This window comes from Meriones unguiculatus, chromosome 15, assembly GCF_030254825.1.
Source record: "Meriones unguiculatus strain TT.TT164.6M chromosome 15, Bangor_MerUng_6.1, whole genome shotgun sequence".
Lineage (NCBI taxonomy): Eukaryota > Metazoa > Chordata > Mammalia > Rodentia > Muridae > Meriones > Meriones unguiculatus.
Window position 1 is genome coordinate 76,599,102 of NC_083362.1, and position 24,820 is coordinate 76,623,921.

The 24,820-nt window shown below is 45.9% G+C and overlaps 1 protein-coding gene across 2 annotated transcripts; it reads left to right on the forward strand.

Annotated features, from left to right (window-relative positions):
• Window positions 1–7: 7 nt before the first annotated feature.
• Asb1 (ankyrin repeat and SOCS box containing 1) lies at window positions 8–23,850 on the forward strand. 2 transcript variants are annotated; one of them, XR_009586508.1, is made up of 6 exons: window positions 8–180; window positions 1,727–1,868; window positions 4,368–4,670; window positions 10,470–10,855; window positions 11,678–12,547; window positions 23,707–23,850. XR_009586508.1 is itself a non-coding variant. In XM_021646897.2 (5 exons), the coding sequence occupies exons 1-5, from the start codon at window positions 132–134 to the stop codon at window positions 11,803–11,805; spliced, it is 1,008 nt and encodes a 335-aa protein (XP_021502572.1). In that variant the 5' UTR covers window positions 8–131; the 3' UTR covers window positions 11,806–16,603. The 2 variants fall into 2 exon arrangements, 1 of the variants encoding a protein (XP_021502572.1); XM_021646897.2 differs by lacking the exon at window positions 23,707–23,850 and having other exon boundaries at window positions 11,678–16,603.
• Window positions 23,851–24,820: the final 970 nt, after the last annotated feature.

Consider the following 24,820-nt stretch of genomic DNA (forward strand, 5'->3'; position numbering starts at 1 on the left):
AGCCGCGCCCCGGGCACGCCCACCTGCCGGAAGCGCTGGAGGTGTACCTCAGACCGGGCTGTATTTTGACGGGATAGTGGAGGAGGCGGACGGGCGGCGGGGTCAGGGCGGAGGCTGAGGACCAGGTCGGCATGGCGGAAGGCGGGAGCCCCGATGGGCCGGGCGGCCCGGGGCCCGCAGGTAACGTGCGCGGCGCGGGGTGGTGGGAAGCTGCGTGCCCGGGCCAGTCAGAGCGGCCCTCGGGGGCCGGGTCCGGGTCCTCCGTCCTCGCCCGCCAGATGCGAGTTGTTGCGCCCGGGTCAGGGAGTGTAAAGCCCGGGGTCGGGAAGCGTAGACGTCAGGCCTGGCGCGGCCCTGGGCGCGCCCCCTCGCTCTCGTGGACGGCCTTCCTAACGGGGTTTCTTCCTGGTGGAGCTAGCTTTGTAACTGCCATCCCGGCAGCCGAGCCCAGTCCGAGAGGAGCTCAGGCGTGACTTGGGGTGCGGATCTTGTTCCAGATCTGAGCGCACCGGTCAGTGAAAGGCCTCAGAGGCCGGCCTCGGGAGGACAGGTTCCTTTCTCCCGCTCCTCCTCCAGTCAGCGAAAGGCCGAGACGGTTCAGAGACCTGGAATATCTACCACCCCTCCCCGCCCCCGCCCACTATCCCAACACACACGTTTAACTACAGTGCTTCTCCAGCGAGCGATTACAGGGGCGCTTCACCCACCTGCAGAGAAGGGTGACACTTGCCGCCTGCCTTAACATCCCCACTTTGCAGTGCTGGGATCACACCTCTAGCACATGAACTCTCTGCGGACAGTAGTACTCTGCTGAGTTGTTTCTTATCAAGACACCCTTGCTACTGTTTCTTGGAGCAGCTTGGTAGGGAACTCACCTGCCTTCCAGGTAGTAACCTTTGTTTGGACCTTTGGCTTTTGCCTTACCAGCCGTCTTTGTAGTAAAGGAGGTGGCTAACGTTAAAATGGGACTTTCTTGGAACTGCCAGCAGATGAATAAAGATATGGAAACTTATTAATATTTACAAAAGCTTAGGCACTATAGCTGGGCAGATTCTCCCCTATTCTAATCTGACAAATCCTGGCCTATACTTCTCTCTCATTCAGTCTTGGCACCTGTTCCTTCCCATCATGCTTGTGAATCTACTGCTTTTGATTCTTCTCACAGAGACCCTCTCCCAGTTGGGAAGTTTTGCCGTTCCTCTCCTGCCTAGTAATTGGCCATCAGCTCTTTATTAAGCCAATCAAAAGGGAGGAAGAGTTTTAACAAAATATGAGGCCGGTGATGGTCCATTAGAATAACAATACAAAGTCCCGGGACAATACTCAGCTATTTGCTGTACAGCAATCAGCAGCCGAATATACAAAGATAACCTTCACACAGTGCACAAAGATTACCCCAGCATACCGTTCTCCTTTGAGTGCCCCAATTTAAAGATGTCCTTACATACTTCGAAGAAATTAATTACATGCTAGAGTTTTTTGGCGTAATATTAAATTTCAATTTGTACTACTGGATCATTGTTACTTTTTTGCCCATCACATTTTATTTTTCTTTTTCGAAAAAAAAAATTATCAGGCTTGGTGTCTGTTTGATGTTAGTTTGATAAGGAAAACTTTTCATGTGAATTATTTTCTGGGAATTTGAAAATTCCTGTGTACCTGGGCAGGAAGGAGCCACCGAAGAAGGCCTCCCCCACACTGATAGGAGCCACTCTTTTCAGTGCAGGTCCTAATTTGAAGGAGTGGCTGAGAGAGCAGTTCTGTGACCATCCATTGGAGCACTGTGAAGATACGAGACTCCATGATGCAGCCTATGTAGGGGACCTACAGACCCTCAGGAACCTATTGCAGGAGGAGAGCTATCTGAGGTGAGCATCCCAGCCGGGGCTCATAACAGGTATTGGCCTGTGGGCTTTGCAGGCTGAGGTTTGTGCTTTAGACTGTAGATTAAGACTGTTGCTACAGGAATGCAGTTTGTTTTTTAGAAGAGGAACAAATGCAGGGACCATAGGTGGCCAGATACTGTGAGCAGGAGTCCCTAGGTTCAACTCCAGCCCTGTGATTGACATGGCAGCTTGTCCTATCTGGCTCAGTTTCCTCAATGGTTTTATTGAAGGCAATGTTGTGCAAGACTTCAGTGGCCCTGCCTCTCCAAATTCCCCATGGCTCCAAAAAAAGAAAAAAGAAGAAAAATAAAATTTATTTATTTATTTTTTTGAAATAGGGTCTATGTAGGCTTTGCTGGATCAGAACTCATTATGTATACCAGGCTAACCTCAAATTCACAGAGGTCTGCCTGCCTCTGCCTCCCAAGTGCTAAGATTAAAGGTGTGCCTGGCTATTTTATTTATTTTAATTGTGTGTGTATGAGGGGTAGGATGGGTATGTGCATGTGAGGACAGGTGGCCACAGAGGCCAGAAGAGGTCATCCCTTGGAACTGGAGTTACAGGTAGTTGTGAGCCACCTGATATGGGTGCTGGGAATCGAACATAGGTCTTCTAGGAGGGTGGCACACACTCTTAACCACTGAGCAATCTCTCCAGCCCATCTCCTATGGCTCTTTGCCACTTTGTTGGCATTCTATTGATGTTCTCTTTTTCATTTCTTAGGTCTGTAGTGATAAGCCATAGGCCAGCTGACTTCCCACTAGAGGGATATGGTACCTTCCATTTCCTTTGTTTTTGTATCCATAGCTTTTTGCCTCTGATTATAAAAGTCTTCTGGTCACGGAATCCTGAGAGTCTTGCCGTTCGGGACACAACCATCATCCTCTCTGGAGGTTCCTTGTATGAATGGCCCTGAAGTCCCAACTAGAGATTGACTACAACCGAAACTGTCACTCCTTTAGATTTCTTTTTCTGCTTCGAGGAGTAGGATGCAGTGAATCAATGAAAGTACCTGTGGGTCTCTACAGAAATGAGCATTACTACCTTTGTGTAGACAAGTCCCCAAAAAAGGAGTCTAGCCAGGAGTGTGTTCCTTTCTTATCCTTCTAGTATCTTAGAATTATTTCATCAGAGCACATGTCAGTATTTAAAAAACAAAACACAGGGCTGGAGAGATGACTCAGCAGTTAAGAGCACTTGTTGCTCTCACAGAGGACCCAGATTCAATTCCTAGCACTTACAAAAGATACCCTCTTCTGACTTCAGCAGACACCTAGCACACATGTGGTTCAAGAACATACATTCAGGCAAAACATTCATAATTAAATAAAACGAGTAAATCTAATAGAACCAAATGCAAAATTTAAATTTACTTGATGTGACTTAAGCCCCTAAGCATACAGATAGAGCCGTGCAATGAGTTCAGTGAGGTTCCCATTGTGCTTCCCCTTCTCCCTGTCCCTCCTCTCTGCAGCCCTCTTGCCTTCCCTTACGTCTCTCTCCTGACTGCACAGCTTCAAACTGATCCTTCTGCCTCTGCCTCCAACTTCTGAGTTCTAGATTATTGACCCACGCCACCAAACTGGCTCTTTCTTTCTTTTTTTTCTTTGTTCCTTCCTTCCTTCCTATTTATTTATTTTTTGAGAGAGGGTTTTTTTTTTTTTTTTTTCTGCTGTCCATGTCTCTGGTTGTGAATTCTGAGGGTTCCTGGGCTTTATTGGCCCATATCAGCCCATGTGTGACCGGAGGAGGACCATCAGAGACTGCATGTTCTTAGATTCTGCTTCAGTGCAGAAGCAGAGGTGCTGACCTAAAGGGTCAGTGGACAGCACAGATAGTACCTGGTGGTCATACTGCCTGGGAGTCTGGACAGTTTGCTGCCACTTCTGGCCAAGAATGCAGCCCCTGTAACCTTAATGATCTAGACTCAGTTATTCTGGGTTAGGGTAGGAAGACATAGCTTACTATTACTAATCATCCTTATCTGGGAAGGACTTCGGCCGTGGAGCTTCACAGGTGGTCAGTAGTAAGAGTGCACACATGACCTGTCTGTCCTGCCGTGTGACTCCAGTGGATCTCTACGTGCTTTGTAGAGGAGCAAGCTTTGAATGTGGGTTAGGGCTTGAAGAACTAGAAAGCTCAGTTTTAGTGCTGATTAGTCTGCCTCAACCTCAAGTTTCCTTGAGGGTCCTGAATGCCTGTCCTCGCTGCTCAAGTTCAACAGGGACAGTTGTGAGCATTTCAGGACAAGAGAACACAAAGGGCTGGAGGTAAAGCTCATGGTAGAGTATTTAGCATGTACAAAATCCTGAGCCTGATCCTCAGCACCATGAGAAAGAGAACAGAACACACACGAAGGCATTTTAGACCCAGGGTTGGCTACCTAATGGCTGTCTTTCTTGAGTGCCTCTGGTGTTAGAGGAGGGAGAACAGTTTGTTTGCCTGGCTAATTCTCACAATCTCCCTGTGTTTCCATGTAGCCGCATCAATGAAAAGTCTGTCTGGTGCTGTGGCTGGTTGCCCTGCACACCACTGAGAATCGCAGCCACTGCAGGTCATGGCAACTGTGTGGATTTCCTCATACGCAAAGGGGCGGAGGTGGACCTGGTGGATGTCAAGGGGCAGACCGCCTTGTATGTGGCTGTAGTGAATGGGCACCTGGAGAGCACTGAGATCCTTTTGGAAGCTGGTGCTGACCCCAACGGCAGCCGGCACCACCGTAGCACTCCTGTCTACCATGCCTCTCGTGTGGGTAGGGATGACATCCTGAAGGCTCTTATCAGGTCAGTACTTCCAGGTCTGGAGCCATTTCCTCTTGTCTCTGTCTGCATTTCCTGTGTCTTGAAGAGTACGCTTGTTAGAGGACTCGAAGGGCTGCTTTGTTAGTGCCCTTTATGCTGTCGGACCTACTGATGCCCTATGATTACTGTTATTTTTCTTAAAGTTTTGAGCTCTGTGCTTATTTATTTTTTTTAATGTGTAAACTTTCCATGTAATCTACCTTCATCTATAGCTTGGGTCATATCCTCTAAAGTTCCTTATTCTTTAAATATTTTTTGAAAGTGTGTGTGCATGTGTGTTTGAGTGTGCGTGTGTACATGTGTGTGTACACACTTATGCACAAGGGGACAACTTGTAGGAGTTGGTTTTCTCTTTCCACTATGTGTGTTGCAGGGATGGAACTCAAGTTATCAGGCTTGGTGGCAATATCCTTATCTACTGAGCCATCTCCTTTGCCTCTATGGTAATGTTTTTGAGTAGGATTAGTTAATGACATTCCATTTTAGTTCAGAAATCCATGAGGGCATTTCAGTGGATGCATCCTGTTTCCTCTGTGGAGTGCAGGGCACTGATGAGAAAGCATATGAGCATATATTGTTTTATTTAAAATTTTTCTATATTCTAAACTCTATGATGATTGACCTTTAGAAAATGGAAGTTTTCTGGGTGTGGAAAGTAGAGCTCTATGAGTTTGAGACCAGCCTGCTCAACATAGCAAGTTCAAAGCTAGTCAGGGGTTCATAGAGAGACCTTGTCTATAAAGGAAAAAAACAAACAAACAAACAAACAAACAAAAAAAACAAAAACAAAAGAAGAAAAATGGAAATGATATCATTAAATTACTTAATGGATAATATCATCTAACTATAACACAAACATGCTTGCCTGCTTGTTTACCTGTGTCATTTTTCCTACAGGCATGTCTCTCATCTTTCATTTTTGCAATTTCCTGACCCTCTGTAAAGAACTTCCCATTGTTTGTAAGCTCTCTTGCTCTACATTACTGATGTTTTAGGGGAGAAGTTAAGAAATGATGTTTCTGTGTGTTCAAAGTTATATTAATTTGTGGGTCGGGTGGTTCCTTGTAGAGATAATAAAAGCAATAGAGAAATTTAGAAGATATTTGGGATTAAAATTAACTGGATCTCATCTAGTATATTTTTATGAGTTTCAAAGGCTGTCTTTCCTGTAGCTCAGTTGGTACCAGACTGTCACACGTCTAAGATTATAAACAATTTGGAAGTCTTGTCTCCAGTGAGGATGGACGAAATAATTACTGTGTGAAATACAGTTTTTCTGTTGTTAGTTGAAAAGTGAAGTGAGTGAAATGGAACATAGGGTTTCTACTCCTAGAAAGTCTTAGAGGATAAGTGAGCTTCCATTTGTAGAGGAAAGTGCCAATGAAGGATATTGACCTTGTGTATCCTTAGACCTATGCTACCCAAAAAAAGCACTTTTGATTCCAAGTTCCTTTGGACACCTGAAGTGCTGCAGACAGATTATAAAGCAGGACTGCTGGTTGAGACTCTTGGCCATCTGTCAAGGAAAATGGCATTCATTATTCCATCTTCTCTGGACCCTGAATATTAGGTCCCCACATATTGAGCTTCCTATGTGTTGTCATTTCCTGTTTCAAGAGAAATACTCAGGTGATGGCATAGTTTGTGAGACATCACAGAACTACCCAGGGCCAGAGAAGGCTTAAGTAAGCAGGTGGCAGATGACTGATGCTTGCCTGTTTTAGAGGATCGGGTGGGGCAGGAATCTTGCAGAAGTGAGTCCTGCTCTCATTTACACTGTTACTGCTGACTTGGACTCTTATAATTTGATGACAGTGATTTCTGTCAGGTTTTTCATTGTAAAGTTGTTCTTTCCTGTGTAATTATTATTTTGTGGAGAGGCATTTTGCAGCTGTGTTTATACCTTATCTCAAATTTTTGTTTATGTTGGTATAGACTTAGAGTTTCTGATGTTGTCCAGGTGGAGTTACAGTCTGCTATTGTTACTTAATGATGATCACATTGACTTGTACTTGGCTGTTAGTGGTAGTTTAAGCCAGCTTTGTGTCCTTTTGACACGTTTCACTGTTTTGTGAGCAGAATAGTCTAAGTTCAGTGTAGACTTTCTTGAATCAGCTCTAGAGCCCAGGTTCTCTGAGTTAAGACTACTGTGTAGAAACAAAGCTCTAAGCTGGGCAGAGTTGCACATGCCCAGAACCTAGCTACTTGAAGGATTGCCACTGGTCTGCACAACACAGTGAGATCCTGTCTCAGAAAGAAAAGAAACCAAGAGCTGAAGAACTTTGAGGTGCGCTCTCTTTGGGAGCATTGCTCTCCTATCTCTGGATTTGAGGGTTTGTGTCCATATTGTATTTCTGTTCCTCATATATACTGACTAGTTAATCTCCATCTCTTATTGCCTCCTCTCATTCCTCCTGGCACCATTCAGGTGCCACTGTCTTATGCCAAGCCCTTGTCCTTAGCAGGTCCCTTGCTAACTTTGTCAGGACTCTGCCCCCTGAGCCTGGTTGTCCTCCCTGTTGTAGCTGGCTGACCCCTGGTTATAGTAAAAAAGATAGGTAGTTTACACTTGACCTCAGACAACTCTAAATGTCATGTTGTCAGGGTGTCTGTTGAACATATCAGGGGCAGGCAAAACTCCATGTAGAGTCATTCAGAGATTGGCTCTGGTTCCTCCAGCACCTGCACCTAGTGACATATATACCTAACATCTGGACTGTCCTTGGGAGTCAAAATGTGGTCAGTTCTAGGAATCACCTTCTGATTGCTATGCACCTGCCTTCTGAGCAGGGCTGCATGAAGCTGTCCTCCTAGGAAGTTGTGCCTCCCGTCATAGGTCCTTGCAATGGAATCTGATGCTGGGAGTATCCCTGCTAGTCCTTTGAGGCTGAATGTTTAGCTGTCTGAAAAGAGTTATCATGTTGGGGAGCACAACATGTCTGATCAGCTGTGGATATACTTGGGTTTGTTGGTTCCTTTTTGCTGTCAGGGTTTAGTGGTTGCTTCACTATGGAAAGTCCTTACCTAGTTCCAACTGTAATCTCCACAACAAACTGTATTGAAAAGGTCTAGCTTCTAACCTTGTCCCACTGTCTTGTTTTCTCCCTCCTCTCTGGGTAAGCATTTTCAAAGGTCTCTGATTTGTCCCTCACTGTTACAAATGAGTAAACCCATGTATTTACTGAGTTTGCCATATTACAAATGCAAACCTTTAAGTATATACTGCACACTTACCTCACTTCTCACTTGTGTGCTTTGGAGGACATTCGGGGCAAAACAGAGCAATACTCCTCCTTCCCTTCACAGTTGCTTAGTGATGCATCTTAGGATAAGCCAGCCAGGTCCTGTTGGTTTCTTGGCTCAGCTGTTAGGGATAGTGCTTTATTGATTGCCAGTGTGCACATCTTCTTAGTTTTGCAAATGTACCGTGAAAACAGGTCCCAGGAAAAGTGACAGATGGGCTCAAGGGTAAGTGGATCTGTAATTTTGGTAGAATTGCCAAATTTCTCTCCACTGGGATTGCTCTATTTCATTTACTGTAAAAATTAGTGATAGCTGTTTCTATTAAAGCACAGCCAGTAAACACTGGGAGCTTTTTAATTCTACAGGCATAAAGTAGTATCTCAGGGCACTTTAAAATTAAATAAATTAAATAAAAATTTATTAATCGTGTGTGTGGGTGTGGGTGTGGTGTGGGCACTTCATGGCATGGGTGTAGATTTCATAGGACAACTCAACAAAAGTTGGTTCTGTCCTTCCAGCTCGTGGTTGCCAGATTGAGCTCAGGCCATCAGTCTTGACAACAAGGGCCTTTACCTACTGAATCATTTTTTTTTCTAGTTTCCATATGGTTTTATAATTTATTTGTAAATTCTGATCTATTTGGAATGTATCTTGGTATACACTGTGAATGATGGACATAACTTTATTTTTTCCCATATGCATTTCCAATTATCCTGAGGAAAAAACATTATGAAGTTCAAGAGCACCCTTCCCCTTAAGATAGTTTCTTACTGTATGTACTGAATCTCTGCTCACAGTTGGATCTGTTGAAAGATGTTTTGTGAGTCTGCATGGGTCTGCTGGTCTGTCCATGTGCTGGCATTAACATTTTTATCGATCTTTATAACAATCCGTCTTATGGGGGGCTATACCCTCTGCGCTGTTGTCACTTTGCTTGTCAGTCTTCTTTGATCTTCCAAATGAGCTTTAGGACCAGTGTCTATAGTTCCAGGGCACTGTTTAACTGTAGTTCGCATCAGTAGTTCAGGAACAGTGCTTTCATTCTCAAATCAACTCAGGGACAATCATGATGTCCTGAGGCTTCAAGTATTTGATGCGTCTTTCCATTTCTTAGGTCTGCTCTTGAACTATGAGTTGCTGTGTTTATGCTTATATAGATCATTTAAAAATCATTTTGCTGGCATAATGGCTATTGCTTTTCTACTTAATTTTTAAACTGGGCTTTTGTTTGTATCTATATGTATATATGAAGGCTGCCATTTTAGTCTGCTACTTTAATGAATTATCTTATTGCTTGTAGTTTATTCATTCGCTGTAGGCCTTTTTAGATTTTGTAATCCTTTTCTCTGAGCAATCCTTGCCAGTCTTGTTTATTTGATTGTCTTCCTTTGCCAATTGCGCTACCATGTGTTCAGCATCAGTGTTACAGAAGCAGCATGAGGAGGGCTCTATGTTGTGCTTCCCTTGTAACAGGGGCATCTGTACTACTTCCTTGTGAAATAAGATGATTTCTGGCTTAAGAAAATGTATTTTATCTTTTTGAGGAAATAGCTATCATTTTCTGTTTCATAGAATATTTTGAAACATACATAATTGTTGGCTTTTGCCCTTTTGCATTATTAGTGATAATCAGTATTTTTCCTTTAGCTCCATTAATACAATATATTATGTCAATGGAATTTCCAGTATTGGAATTAGTTTAGAATTCTTAGGATAGTCCCCATGAGCTTAGGTACACTGCTTTCTAAATATATGTTCAAATTTTCTTTGTTATAATAATTTTTTTGCTTATTTAAATATTATTTTTGGTGTTTCGAGACAGGCTATCCTGGAACTCACTCTGTAGACCAGGCTACTTGGTGATCCACCTGGCTTTATCTCCTAAGTGCTTGGATTAAAGGCATGCACCACCATGCCTGGCCCTTATTGAAGATTTTTAAATTAAGTTGGTTTTATAATGAATTTGAAAGTTTTTCTTCTCTTAATTCTGAAATTGTATAGTGTTGGGATTATTTTATTTTTAAAGATATAAAAGACTTCTCTTTGGAATTTGTGTATGAGAATGGATTCTCTGTTTTGACTTGTTGCATTCTTTTGCTGAAGTACTGATACTTTAATCATCCCTTGGTTTCTCTGGGAGATTAGTTCCTGTCCTTCTTGATACTAAACTTTGAGATCCTTAGCCCTCTTCCATGCAATGGTACAGTTTCTACATCTAGTCTCAGCACACGGACAACTTAAAATACAAGTCTACAACAGGTGCTATGTAACTGCTGTAATCTGTTGTGTAGGCGGTAAGGACAAGAAAGTGATTGTGTGTGTTCATTGTAGGCTATTCCCCCCCCCCAAATATTTTTGGCCTGTAGTTGGTTGGGTCTTTGGCTACAGTAACTGCAGATAGCAAAGGCTGGCTGTGTTTGTAACCTGTGGAGTCTCCAGAGGCTCCCGGCATGACTGTTTAATTCCTCTCTCAGGGTAGCTGGACAGTCTTTGTGGTCTGAGGCTGACTTATTATAACTTGCTCTTCTTTTCCTGTAGGTATGGGGCTGATGTTGATGTCAACCATCATCTGACTCCCGACACCCGGCCTCCTTTCTCAAGACGGCTTACCTCCTTGGTGGTCTGTCCTCTGTACATCAGTGCTGCCTACCATAACCTTCAGTGCTTTAGGCTGCTCCTACAAGCCGGGGCAAATCCTGACTTCAATTGCAATGGCCCTGTCAACACACAGGAATTCTACAGAGGCTCTCCTGCGTGTGTCATGGATGCTGTCCTGCGCCATGGCTGTGAGGCAGCCTTTGTAAGCCTGCTGGTAGAATTTGGAGCCAACCTGAACCTGGTGAAGTGGGAGTCACTGGGCCCAGAGGCAAGAGGCAGAAGAAAGATGGACCCTGAGGCCTTGAAGGTCTTTAAAGAGGCCAGAAGTAAGTTGCCTGAGCTCAACTCTGTCTTGTGGCCTGGGGGTTTACTGAACCAGTGAAATATAGTAATAAAACAAGAACAAAACAGGGCCTGGAGAGATGGCTAAGCTGTTAAGAGCATTGGCTGCTTTTCCAGAGGACCCAACTCCCAGAGGCTCATAGCTATCTGTAACTCCAGTTCTAGGAGGCCTCCTCTGGCTTCTGCAGGCACTGCATGCAAATGGTACCCAGACATACATGCATACAAAACACCCATACATATGAAAATAAATAAGTAAATCTTAAATACCAAAACAACAACAAAATACACCTTCCTCCCCCAAAAGAAATTCTAGCTAAGCACATAACTAAAGCCCTCAGGTAGGACCAGTAGTTCTCCAGAGTGGCATTCAGAGAGAGAGAGAGAGAGAGAGAGAGAGAGAGAGAGAGAGTGTGTGTGTATGTGTGTAGCCAAAGGACAACCTTGGCTGTTTTTCCTCAGGCACTGTTCACCTTTATTTTAAGACAGAGTCTCACACTGACCTGAAACTTGCCAAGTAGATTAAGCTGCCTGGCAGAACTCTGCTCTCATTTGTGGGGTCTCCTGTGGACAGCCTTTTTCGAGGGCGCTAAGCATTAAAGAGGGGGGTGGTGCTGTCAGATGAGCACATGCCCTGGTTAAGATGGAAACAGATACTGAGGTCTTCCTTGCTTCCGGGCATCCTGGATTCTGCGATTAGGAAGGTGTTGTGAGTGTTAGTGCAGGTGTGTCTACTCTGGTCAGCTTCGGGCCTTCAGAACGAGGGTAGAGTTAACTTGTTCCTTACTCCTCTTCACACTCTCCAGGTATTCCCAGGACCTTGCTGAGTTTGTGCCGCGTGGCTGTGAGAAGAGCTCTTGGCAAATACCGATTACATCTGGTTCCCTTGCTGCCGCTGCCAGACCCCATCAAGAAGTTTCTGCTTTATGAGTAGACTTGAGATGCAGCGTTGACTGCAGTAAGGAAGCCAGTCTTCTGCAGTGAAAGCTGACACTGACTCTGGCATCCTGTGAACCATGTCCTGTGCTGCCAACTTTTCCTTGGCTGTCAGTGAAGAGGAAATAGCTGTGGTCTCTTGGATTGTGATTCCATCTCAGGTGCTTGGGCCATCGAACACTCCTTGAGTCATTGTCAACTGAGAGGCACATACAAACTTAATTTTGTTCTTCACTATCTTTGTCTTGGATTTTTACCCGTACATATTCCTGAAATGGGCTGTGAAATGTGTGCAGTGTGGGTTGGGCCTGTTAGCCTGCTGTTAGCCCCAGTGGGGAATGCTTGTATTTTCCAGAGCTCTGCTTTTATTTATGTTCCTACTTTGCAATTTATTATTCTTTCAAGGCTTGCTATGCAAACAAAGAGAGTTTTGTTAAAAAAATACGTAGGAGCAGAGATGGGGTTCGTGCACTTGCTGGCCTGTTTTCCCGCCCCTGTATGTTTGTCTGTATATGTTTCCAGATGCATATCCCTGCTTACCGCTGCAGCATTCTCTCTGGAGAGCTGTCTCCATTCCAAGATGGTTTCTTGGCTGCAGATACTGCCTGCTATCTTAGTGCATGGAGGTCCCAGCCCAGCGTCCACAGTGCAGCACCTGCTCTGCCGAGGGTTTCCTGATGTCTCACCCTGGGGATCCTCAGACAGTGATTGCCTTTAGGAGGCCTGCTTGGAACCAACCAGTAAGTGACTGCCCACTTTCAGAACAGGGACCATCCCAATAGCACTCACTGCCAGTCCTCACAGGATAAGATGACACTGGGGTGCTCTCTTCAGACCTCCCGTACAGGAAGTGGGAAATGTGTCAGTCACCTGGGTGGTTTCAGATTACAGTGCTTGGTGTTCACCAGACAGGACATCTGGGTGTTGGTGACTGTTTCTCCCACTTTCTGGCCCAATGCCTTTGTGGGTACTCCTAGAGCTCTTTCCTTGTCCTGCCCAGGGGTTGTTGGTGGGCGAGAGAGATGACCTTATTGCAGGTATTGTTTAGCTCTTTAGGTGCAGGAGTCCTGTGCAGGTGAGTCAGGAACTGTGGGCTTGAGAATGCTTAGGTTGCTCCTGTTTCAGTGAAATCATCTTTGGTCATTTTGAAGCCTGTTAGGATTCTTGTGTGGATCTGTATAGACTTGAGAACGTTTAGGGACAAGCAGATACTAAGTCTGTTTAGGTGTTTGGCCATAAAAGAAATCTAACCTGTAATGATGCTCTATAGTTGTACCATTATGTGTTGTAGCTGACCAGACAGTGATGGCCTTTGTATTCTGTGAATGGAGTTCCAAACCCCCATCCCAAGAGGGCCCTGTGCAGTGGCACCAAGCTGGCCCAAATGCACTCCATGGAGCTTTGATAGGCCTTGCCCAGCCCTGGCCAGTGAGTACTGGGCCAGAGCCTGTTCCTGTCTCTCACAGCTGTTCTGCAGGTGGCCCAGGCCCACAGCTCTTCACTTGGACATGAGCAGCTTCCCCTCTGCTAGATTTTTCATAATCCCCGCACTGTGAGGTCTCTGCTTGTTCAAAACTTCCAGCTGGCAAACCTGAATGTGACATAGCATTGCAACTCACTGAGGACATTTTCCTTGTCTCCAGTAGCACTACAAAAGCTCTGCATTTCATTGCTAGCAAAGATGAGGTCAGGGTAGGAAAGAGCAGCACTCTCCCGTGAGCACCCCGGGCTCAGGAGAGGCACCATTGGAAGCTGATGTGGCTTTAGTGAGCAGACTTCTGAGCTGTATTTTCCTGTACCCTCCCTAGCATGGAAATGTGGTAGGCCTGAGCTGGTCCTAGCAGAGGAGCTCAGCAGGCCCAAGGGAAGGAGCCTGAAGGCTGTCCCAGCTCACCCAGGGAGTGTCTGTGTGATTGTTGCTATTCCAGGGGTGGCCACTTGATTTGAACAGAGGCTTGAACATCGAATCTTGGCCAGGCAGGTTGGTATGGAGCCATTGCTGATTCCTCAAAATTTATCTTTGCAGTATTGGGTTTTTAGACATAGTTCCAAAAACCTACAAATGTCATATACGTTGTAGCTGTTATACTTGTGCTCTATAGTTGTGCTTCTCATTTATTTATTTATTTATTTATTTATTTATTATTTATGCTCTTCTATAAGAGGGCTTAAGGTGGAGATTCTTGTTTTGTTTTGACATTAGGTAAATTTAGGCAAAAATACTAGTTAGGTAGATTATTAGCAGTTTTCAAATGTCAGGCTTAAGGGTCATCATTTCAAAGTTTTCCCTTTTTCATGAATGATTTTAAAAAAATTATTTCTTTCTGTTTTATGTGCATTGGTGGTTTGCCTGCATGTATGTCTGTGTGAGGGTATCAGATTCTTGGGCTACAGACAGTTGTCAGCTGGCATGTGGGTGCTGGGATTTGAACTCGCATCCCCTGAAAGAACAGTCATGAAGGATTTCTGACTGTGGGCCTGAGTGGAGGGAAATATGCCCGAGCCACCCTGACCTTTGCTCAGCCAGTTCCTGGAGAAGTGAAGGAGGCTCCACTGTAGACCGGGAAAGCGCTTCCTGCTGTGCCGTGCAGGAGACCCGCTGAGCCTGAGAGAGCTGACAGGCAGCAAACACTTTGGGAGTGGTGTCTGTCCTGTGGGAACTGCTTCTTAGTGAAAGTGCGCTTGTGGAGCTAACAGTGCAGAGAGCCCCTGGTCTGGAGGTGTGGGCTCTTTCTGCTGACCTTGTGGGACAGTTGGATCATTGCAGCGTCAGTGGAGAGCCATGCAGGCGAAGGGTAAGTACAGCATGCAATACTTGAAGCCACATTTTCTCAGCTGACTGGATTGTCTTTTATTCTTCGGTCATGTCCTTCCTGAGAAACAACAGAATGTGTGCTTGAAGTGATGGTGTGGGGCTGTGTCTTTGCATTTAAAACACTCTTGATTGCAGTCCACAGCACTCCCACCGCCTACTCCATGTTTGCTTGTTGCTGAAATCCTGGCACAATCTGGCTGTAGTGAAAGTTACATATTAATGAAATTTTGGGTTCTAAGGTAGCTTACATGGTGGGGAAAGGCACTGCAGCCTTCCTGCTGCGTGGGTCCAAGAGTAATCTCTGGGATAACTGTATGGCCTGGGAAGTCTAGACACACTGTTGATGGGCCTCTGTACCTCAGATCCATGAGGCTGCCCATAGGAAGCCAGTGTGGCCTTTTTGGTAAGGCTTGCTTGGCCCTCGCTGAGGCCTTTGGAACTAGTGGTACCTAGGGGGCTGGTGATGGCACCAGTGGTGGTCTGCTTCTTCCTTTGTCTCCTTGATGCTTGGCACTTGGAGGCTAATCCTGACCTACAGGGGTCTAATGACCTTCCATCAGCACAGAGTGATTCCTGGAAGTGCCTCTTAACTTGGGAGTTTCTTTCTCTCCCTTGCTCATTTTCACCTCACTGTTCTTCGTCCCATACTCCCTTGCTGGACAGTGAAGTAGCAGGTACACGAACATAGCCAGTTAGGGATTCTTAGTCATCCCAGGAGAGTCCCACAGACAGGAACATGCAAGCTTTGGTTGTGGAGTATTTACTGTACACTGTAGCCTGCCAAAGCCTTATGACGTGAGGAGGGGTGCAGGGGAACTTCTATCGCCTTAACATGTACTTGACACTCAGTGCAGAGGTGCATGGAGCTTTTTTCAGCACTGGGGACGGAACCAGACCTGGGCATGTAAAGCGAGTACTGCACTGAGCTCTGTCTTTAGAATCTCTGCTTCTTAGGTACAGCAAGCAATGGAAGGGTGTTTGTGACTGATTTGAGGTTGGAATGTGTGAACTAAGCTGTCGTGGACACAGTGTGACTTGCTTCTGGCATCTCGCCAGCAGCTACCTGCTCTCCCCTCAGTGTCTACACAGCTCCCACTGTTTCTGTTGGGCTTGTGTAGTGTACCATGCAGTGGGGCTGTGTGCTTGTGCAGAAGACATGCTCACTGCAGCCCCTATTTCCTGTTTGGGGATGAGTGAGTGCTTGCTCCAAATGGCCTGACTGACTGTTTTTGCCCTTGTGCCTCGTTAAGAGCTTTTAAAAGTGCAATGACATTTTTGATACATTGTTATAATAAATGCTTTATTGCCCTCTAATTTCCCTCCCAAATGCCTTAATTTTATGGCCTGTGTCTCACCGGGTAGACGCTTCCTCCATGTGTAGTCTTTCATTTACATTTAGGTGTTCATTCATTCATTCATTCATTCATCCATTGTGTATGAAATGTGTGTTCATGTGTATATGTACGCCCATGTAAGCTATGGTGTGGATGTGAGATCAAATGACGTTTGGGAGTTGGTTCTCTCCTTCTACCATGTGCTTCCAGGGATTGAACTCAGGGAGTCATATGGTAGAAAGTGCCTTCGCCCTCTGAGCCATCTTACCGGTCCCTGTATGCAGTTGTGTGCATAGTTCAAGTGGAAGGGACTGGCTCGTGGCTAGTTTGCTGTGACTGGAGAGAAGCAGGACTTTACAGCTGTTCAAGGTTCTTGGAGCTGCAGGGGACCCCACCCATAATGTAGCCCAGGATTAAACTAACAGCCTGTTTCACCTAGCAGCTCTGCTTCCTGGATTGAAGAGAGTTGTATCACAGCTTTCCAGCCAGCAGCACTGCACAGCATCCGTGGTGTGGGGACGTGATGAACACTTCCATTTCTGCCCCATGTTATATGTGACTTATTTTGCCAGTTTGAGGGTAAAGATGTGGCAATTTGGGATAAACCTGGAGCGAATGAACTAAATAAAGGTATTTCTTCGTATTGAGTGTTTGGTTTCCTAGCGTGCTTTCTGTTTCTTCCTTTCAGAGGTTGTCTCCATTCTTTACACATGGTGCATTACTGAAAGGAACAAAGGTGTCCCTCAGACCCTCCCTGCCTCCCTCCCACCATTTGTGTGGCAGAGGCTGCCAGTCACTGTTCATCGATCTCCATCTGCCAAGCAGAATTCTGTTTTATTGAGACAGGGTCTCAAGTGTCCTTGATGACCTTGAACTCTGATTACAGGCATAACCCATATGGTACTCTGTTTAGTTTGGAGGCTGGATATTTGATTTGCAAGTTAGAGAATCCTGAGAACACAGGCTTCAGTTTGCAGGTTCCCAGGGAAAGCTTGTGCTGATGCCAGGAAGATCACCAGAGCACGGGAGTAAACAGTGGCTAGGCATAGTGCCCTGAGGAAGCAGCAGTGGAGTTCCCCAATGGCATGTTAGGAATGAGAGAGAATGGGACCTTTGCTTGAAATTTTTCAAGGGAAATTATTTCCAGGTCAATTAAAAGTCACTCTGAAAGACAACGTATTCTAAAAGTTTAGGAAATTACTCGAGGATATACTTCAAAATGAGGGAATAAATCAAGAAGGAAGAAGGCTTATAGTGGAAATTGAGGCTCCAATATAAAGAGGTAAAGAACCAGGCATGGGATGTTTGCTGAGTCTTGTTTGGACACTGAACACCACCAGTTACTTTTGAACATCCTGGCAAAAGATTTAGAGAGGAGCTGGGCTTGATTTACTGGTAAATATAACAAACGAAAACTAGTTGAGCAAGAAAAATTAACACAATAATAACCATCATATGACAATTGTGATTAGCATGTAAGCGTTCCTGATAAGAGAGGATAATAGTAAAGAGAGCAGTGCTACCAAGTCCAGCTATGTCAGAATGGAGGCGAGTGGAGGGTTGAGGGTAATAGCCAAGAGAATGGGAAGAGGATAGAAGGGAACAGTAACAGAGTGGAGATTTACTGGACTTAACCCAAATATATAACAAATCCCAAAATTGCTGCCTTTAAAGAAAAAAGGTTGTGTGTGGATCCCAGATAGTAGCCAAGAAGATATAGACACTGTGAAACATTTTTCAAGAGTCTCATATATAGCCTAGAGAGTTGTCTCAGCAGTTAAACGTACTTGTTACTTTTGCAAAGAACCCTAGTTTCAGTTTCTAGCATCCACATAGCATCTCACAACCATCTAACTCCAGACCTAGGGGATCTGATGACCCCTTCTGAGCTCCAGATACCAGGCATGCTCATGATACACAGACATATATAGAGGCAAAATACCCATAAATGATAAAGTTCCATGTGGCCCAGGCTGGTCTCTTAACTCATTGGGTAGCTGAGGATGACCTTGAACTACTGATCCTCCTGCCTCTCACCTCCCAAGTGCTGGGATTATAGACAGGTAGATTTGACCATGCCTGGCTATTACTAAAAGAATATACACCCACCACTTGGATAGCTTTGCTACTACTGAAAGAATGTCAACCACCACTTTGCTGGACGTGCATAAATCTTTACTATATTCTAAATCTTTTCCTTATCCTTACAGATGAGTGTAGCTACCACCACTCATCAAAGAAACCTCTCCTTAGAGTAAATGGTGACCATTACAGTAAATCACACTGGATACAAGGCAGAAATCACTGGATCTTGGGGAACCAGCCACAATGAAGACATCTACCTATAGCCGTAGCAGCAGGCCTCACAGCAACACAAGGGTTGTACAAATATGAAGAATGAGGAACCCTTTTAAATTATCCACTCCTAAGGAGATTGGATTTCCAGTTTTGGTGACACTAGAAGTCAGATGGCACTCAAAATGACACGAGAGTTAAGATTGTAAGTTTTACCTCTCTGTCCAGGGTTTGTGGTTCTGCCCTTTTCCTGCCAATGCCCTAACTTTGATAAAGCTGCGAGTTCAGCACTGTTCACAGCCAATGCAATTAGATTTTCTGAATCTCAGAAAGACCAGCCTGAGTACCTGTGTACTCAGGTACCATGAGTACCTGTGGTGTGTGTGGGGGGTGGGGGGGTGGGGGGGGTGGGGGTGTGTGTTTTAGGGCTGCTGTGAGAACTCTCTTGTTCTCACTACCTCACCATTTTGTACTGGGTTACCAAACCTATTAGTCATTCCTCTGTCAGCTCCTAGTGTCTTCAGAGGAGCCAGTTGCACACTATAGTCCCTGCAGTTATTACCACTGTGACAAGTCCAGCCCAGCATCTCCTGGGGCTCAGGAGGCCCTTGCTTCAGTTGGCTTTTGTCACAGTCTTAAAGCTTGACATGGTGCTACTGACAGCTTGAATGAGGCTAGTTAAGTTAGTTCTAAGCATTCTATTTTTCATTGGCTGTGGGCTTAGCCCTGCATACATCTACGAGTATGACTACAGATGATCAGTTCCAAAACCCATCCTTGGGAGCCCATCTCCCATGTTACCTCCGATAATGACTGAGTGACCATAGCTGCACTAATATGAGCAAGGAATGTTGCTCATATTAGTGCATATTAGTGAGAGAATGTTGCTCATATTAGTGCATATTAGTGAGAGAATTTGTAATTTCTAGGAAGCCCTTCCTAAGACTTGGGTGGGGACCCTAATGGAGAGGTCATGTTGTAGTTTTGGCTCAACAAAAGCCAGAGAAATTTTCCTGGATTATATTGGCCGGAGATGGTCTGTGTTTGTGAGACAAGGATGAGCAAGCTAGGAACTGAGCTGCCATAAGAGGGGACATGGCTCTCCCCCAGCACACCTTTTAGGTGCCTATGGGGAAAGAAGGTGCCTTCAAATTTGTTGATAAGTCTGCTGGGGCATAGCTGGACTTTTTATGAAGGCAGCTTGGGCAGCGGGGGCGTCTGCAGTACTTTGTGGGTGTCTCTGAACCCTCCATGGGGAAGCCAGCTGAGTTTTCCCCACACTCCCTAGGAGGGACTGAGGAAACCTGGTAAGTCAGACTCAGGAAAGGAAGGTACCTCCTCCTTCAGCGCTACTCTGGTGACCTCTGCTGGCAGCAGGCAGGGGAAGACTCCAGAACTGCTGCCAGACAATGCAAGGTGGAGTTAAAGCAGAGATGCTGTGTGCTGGCGATTGGTGCCAGAAAACTCTTGTTAAGTCAGTGCAACCTCAGTGCTTAGCATACAACAAAGTCAGGAGAAAAGAACCTCACACTGGCCCATCTCACTGTTAAGTTCAGATCTAAAAATCCCGAGAAAACACAGCAAAGGGGTTAGCAGTATGTGAAACACAATGCATTAGGGCCACAGTGGGCATATAGAGTGACAGCTGACTCTCCACCCAGCAGGCTTGTTCTTCCTCTATGGCCACTCTCTGAGCTGAGGCTCTGATCACCAGGAATGTTGCTTCCAGGCTATGGCCATGTTCTCTGTCCCTTCCAGCCTTCAGTTGCAGATGATGAGCACTCTGTGGGATCCTGGGGTTGGAGATGAAAGCACCAAGTTCAGGAGAGCTCCTGGACAACCAGGATCTTGTCTTGGCTGGTTACACAAACCATACCTATAGCTCTAGCTGCTGAGCTAGCTTTTATGTCTCCATGGAGCAGCCTGCTGCTGGGGCTCACTTCTTGAGCTGCTCACTCCTGTGTCCTTTCCTTTTCCATGGAGTGGTCCCCCCAGGGGGCCACTCCTAAAGACACATTTACCTTCAGAAACAGCCTCAGAGTCCATTCCTCTGAGAATCCAGCCTGCATTGGGCAGGGAGGCCCTGGGTAGGAGTGTGTCTTTGAGTCACAGTGTTATTCTTTTAGCAGCTGCTAGCAGCTGCTGAGATCCTCTCAGCTTGCTTTCCGCAGTGTTTTCTCTTTCAGACCCCAGTAAAATTGTCCTTGAGTTAAAACAAAAACTTATAACTTAGATGTTTCTGCTGGGCCACAGCTGGACTTGCAGGCTAGCTGCTGAGAAGCCCTGTTGACTGGCCTCAGCTCCATCCACAAGCTCTGAGCTCCGCTGTGCGATGGTTTGGAGGCAGCCCTGAGGCTGCACTGCTAGGCTTCGGTTCTGACTTGACCATTCCCTTGCCTGACTTTGAGACAAGGCTTCATCTCTTCAAGGAGGATCTGCGGGATGTTCATCTGCCAAGTGGAGTGCAAAGCTGCCCCACCCAAAAGGCTGGTTGAGAAAACTGGGTGGGAGCCAGATGTGGTAGCTCATGCCAGCAATCCTAAGCACTTGTGGGCAGAGGCAGGAGGAACATGTATCTCTAGGCTAGCCTGAGCTATGTTGGAAGGCCCTGCAGAAAAGGAGGGAGGAGGGAGAGAGAGGGGGATATATATAGACGGGAAGTAGGTGAGCAGTTTCTGCCTGGCTTCACTTCTCACCATACACCTGGTTATCCGAGACTGGTGCTGAGCCAGGACCTCAAAGACCATCGTGGGGCCTTGGAAGAGCAGTGGGATGCCTGAGCTTGTCTCTGCATTGACAAGCTAGGCCTTCCCTTCAGGGTGATGTATGGCTATCCCTCTGGATCCATGGTGGGGGGAGTTGGGTCCAGGACCTACAAACTAGGAAACCAATACCCCAGAGTGTTCAAGTCTTGATGTAAAAGGGATATCTTTCTTTCTTTCTTTCTTTCTTTCTTTCTTTCTTTCTTTCTTTCTTTCTTTCTTTCTTTCTTTCTTTCTAAACCTTAAAGATAGGGTCTTAACTATATAACCCTGGCTGGACTGGAATAGGCTGAGTAGACCAGGCTGACATTGAACTTATGGAAACTCTCCTGTCTCTGCCTCCTGCATGATGGGATCACAGGTATGCACCATCATGCCTAGATGAGAAGGCAGTGGCACCTACATGTAACTTACATGCATCCATAATCTTTAAAATCACAGATTCATTACAATACCTAAATACATAATATAATAAAAATGGTCCCACAGTTGTTATGCTCTGTTGTTTAGGGAGAAATGACAAGAAAAATGTTTCTTACCTGTTCAGCCCAGATGAAGTTTTATTTCCTGGGTATTCTTGATCCACAGTTGGTTAAAGCCGTGGATGCAGCATACATGCACATGGACGGCCAGCTGGTAGTGCTGGGACAGGCTAACAACAGTGTAGGTCCAGCACTCAGCAGAATGTGTGGCCTGTGATTGAAGTATCCAGGATGCTTGTGTAAGTGAGTGACAGATGGGTATGCCATTCAATGAGCGGTGCTCCTTGGCACAAAGAAGTAGCTGAATGCAGACAGTGGTACTGATATCTGCTACTGATTTGCCCATTCTTTGTGGTGAAGGCATGAAGGACTTTCCTGTGTGACTCTCTGTCACATGACTTTATGACAGATCAGAGGAGGTGTCCCCGTGACTTGGAAGCACTTGTGTTGTAGTAATTAATAATAAAAAAGTGTTGGCTATATAATGTTTATTATTAGCCCTAAGATTATCACCGTTATATCATTGTTATATCACTGCTATAACAAATAATAACACACAGATACCTGTTAGATCTTATAATTGCCTTATTTACCTTGGGCTGGGCAAGTATTCCTACCTATGCTGTCTGAATCACCTCACCATCCATCTCTCAGCCTCAGTCCAATGCTATCCTCCTTAACCATCCTATCCTCCAATCAATCTTACAAATACTTGCTTTTATCCTTCATCTGGGCCTTTTCATGCCATTATTGGAGTACTTCCTCCAAGCCCCGGAAGGTTTCTTCTTTAGGCTAACCCATCATGGCTTCTTCCTTCTTCCTCTTCCTGTCCATCTGTCTCCCATGATTCTCTCTTGAACCTAAAAGCCCCAGAACCTTAACCATGCCTACCCCATTCTGCCCTGCCCTGGTATAGGCTGTTTAATCAATCAGATATGCCTTAGGCAGGTTTACAAAACAAAGATAGGTGTAACCAGATCTTAAGGGCCAGGAACATGCATCAGACTAACCTCCAGCACACTTGGTACTTCTTGGTGAGATTGGTAGGAATCCAGTCTTGACAGAAGGAAAGTCTCGGTGACTTAACTGCCCCTACCATTCTACTCTTGGTTTCCTATAGGAAGCTACAGCACACATGAGGCCCCCTGAGCACCAATTACAGAAACCCCCAGTCAGTCCTCCACAGGCTTGCGGTTTGATCTCTGAATTCCAGGCTGTTGAAAAGGGTCACCCGGTCCCCACATCCTGACATCTAGCCAGCAGGGCCTCTTCACCTCTCCTTTTGGAACCACACACTGAACATCCCTGATGTGAAAATCCAACATCCAAGTGTTCCCACACCTGGAACTTTTTGTGCATTGACACGATGCTACAAATTGAGAATTTCTATGTCATAAAAGCTGGTTTCTTTGCTTCTCACATAGGGTTCTTAAATTGTTGTCTAAAATTACAGTTAGATTATGTACATACATAAGGTGTTTATGAGACATAAATGAGTTTCACATTTAGACTTGGATTCCATTTCCAAGATCCTTTCTCGTTATCTCTATGTAAATATTTCTGAAACAGAAAAATGTCTAAAGTCTGTGGCATTTTTCTGGCTTCAAGCACTTTGGATAAGGGATCCTGAACCCTGCTGTTCTACCTTTTGAGTAAGGATTGCCCTGGTCCTGCTGCTGGTCTCTGCTTTGTCGCCTGGCTCCTCACAGCCTGGCCTGAAGGCACAAGCTTTGCAGAGGCAGAGGACAGAACACTGTTTTCCTTTTAGACAAGCACTGGGGTGGCACCGTGGTGGTGATGGTGGCTGTGATGGAGATGATGACTGGCCCTGGTTTGAGGTTTTGTTTGGACCTGAGTAGCCCATGGAATCCAGCCTGGTTTTGCCTTCATCGAGGACAGAGGCTCAGGGTGGGGCAGAGATGCCGCTGGCTGTGGCCACACTCCACTGGCATGGTGGTGTTGGGTATGCCCAAACCATTTCCACCCTGTGCCCTGTCCTCTAATGCTTGGACTCAGCAGTGCCCTTGAGTGGGTGTTGCTCCTCGTAGAAGCAAGTGCCTGTAGTCAGGGAAGGGGCACCGCATTCCTTTCCGGTGTATCTTTGCCTACCCCTACAGAGCCGGCTTACTGTAGGTGCTCCATAAATGCTGGCTGAATGAATGAATGAATAAGTAAATGATATACTTTGACAAGAGTGAATTGATTTTGCAGGTTGAATCTGTTTCTGGAGGACCATCTGCCAAGGCCCTGGGGTGCTGTTGATCTTATCCTGGACCTCGGAGGCTCCCTGAGGTGACTTTTCCCTCCCAGATTTGGTGTCTGAGGTCTGGCTTCACACCCAGCGGCCTGAGAAAGGGCTTTTGGAAAATGTGCACTTATGCTTTTGAAATCCCAAGTGGGCTGTCTGCGCTGTTTTGGAAAGAGTGACTATGGTCCTGCGCCAAGCTGTGGTGAGCGGTGGACTCTGAGCTCAGTACAGGGGACCCTGGGGCCAGCTGAGAGGGGTCTTGCTCCACCCAAGAGCTTGAATTTCAGGGCTTGTGAAGTGCAATGGGAATTCCAGGTGTGTGAGAACAAGCTGTATTTGATTTGAGAAGCTTTTCGGGGGAGTCATGCCAAGTCCAGCTTGCTCCCACTTCTCATCCAGTTCTGCAGTCATTTGGGAAGGCACCTAACCCCATCCTGGCAAATGCATCCCTGGCCGCTGTCCTTGATCTCCCCTAGCCATGTTTTCTGGGGGCCACTCCCTTTCCCATACCCTTTCCCCACTTTGGCAATGGCTGCTCTCCAGTGCTCCCCGGGGCTGGTTATTCTGACTGTGTCCCACCTTGTTATAAGGCTGGAATGTAGATTGGTCACTTACCTGCCTCCAGGAGCTGGGGTGTGTGCTGTGTGAGCAGGTGTGGGTCAGTGGGTTGGCTGCAGAGATGTTGGTCTCACTCAGTTGGTCTCTGCTGGACACTAAAATCTTCATTTCCTCCCAAAGACCACGAGGACCAGACTTTTGTTATCCCCTCATGAATTAAAACCTCTGAGTTTAAGGCCTCTGAGCACCCTATGTCTTCACTGTCCCTATTGGTGTAACAGACCATGGAAGTTTATTTCCCAGGCTTGGGGAGGCAGAGAAGTCTAAGATCAAGGCGCCAGCGGTTTTGGAGTCAGCAGAGGACCTAGCCTCTGCTTCTAGATGGTGCTTTGAGTGCTGTGTCTTTGGATGGTGGAAGGGACAGAGAGGTGACGGATCCAGGTTGGTTCCTACAATCCCATTCATAAGGATGCAGCGCTCGTGTCCTGATCACGTCTTAGAGCATCCCACTGTGTCTTA

What these genes read in the sequence shown, in the direction of transcription:
- Asb1 (XM_021646897.2), top strand. Translation starts at nt 132, where the DNA reads ATGGCGGAAGGCGGGAGCCCCGATGGGCCGGGCGGCCCGGGGCCCGCA. An exon ending in GGGCGGCCCGGGGCCCGCAG is followed by an intron (nt 181 to 1,726) that starts GTAACGTGCGCG and finishes TTTTCAGTGCAG; the next exon opens with GTCCTAATTTGAAGGAGTGG. An exon ending in GGTCTTTAAAGAGGCCAGAA is followed by an intron (nt 10,856 to 11,677) that starts GTAAGTTGCCTG and finishes CACACTCTCCAG; the next exon opens with GTATTCCCAGGACCTTGCTG.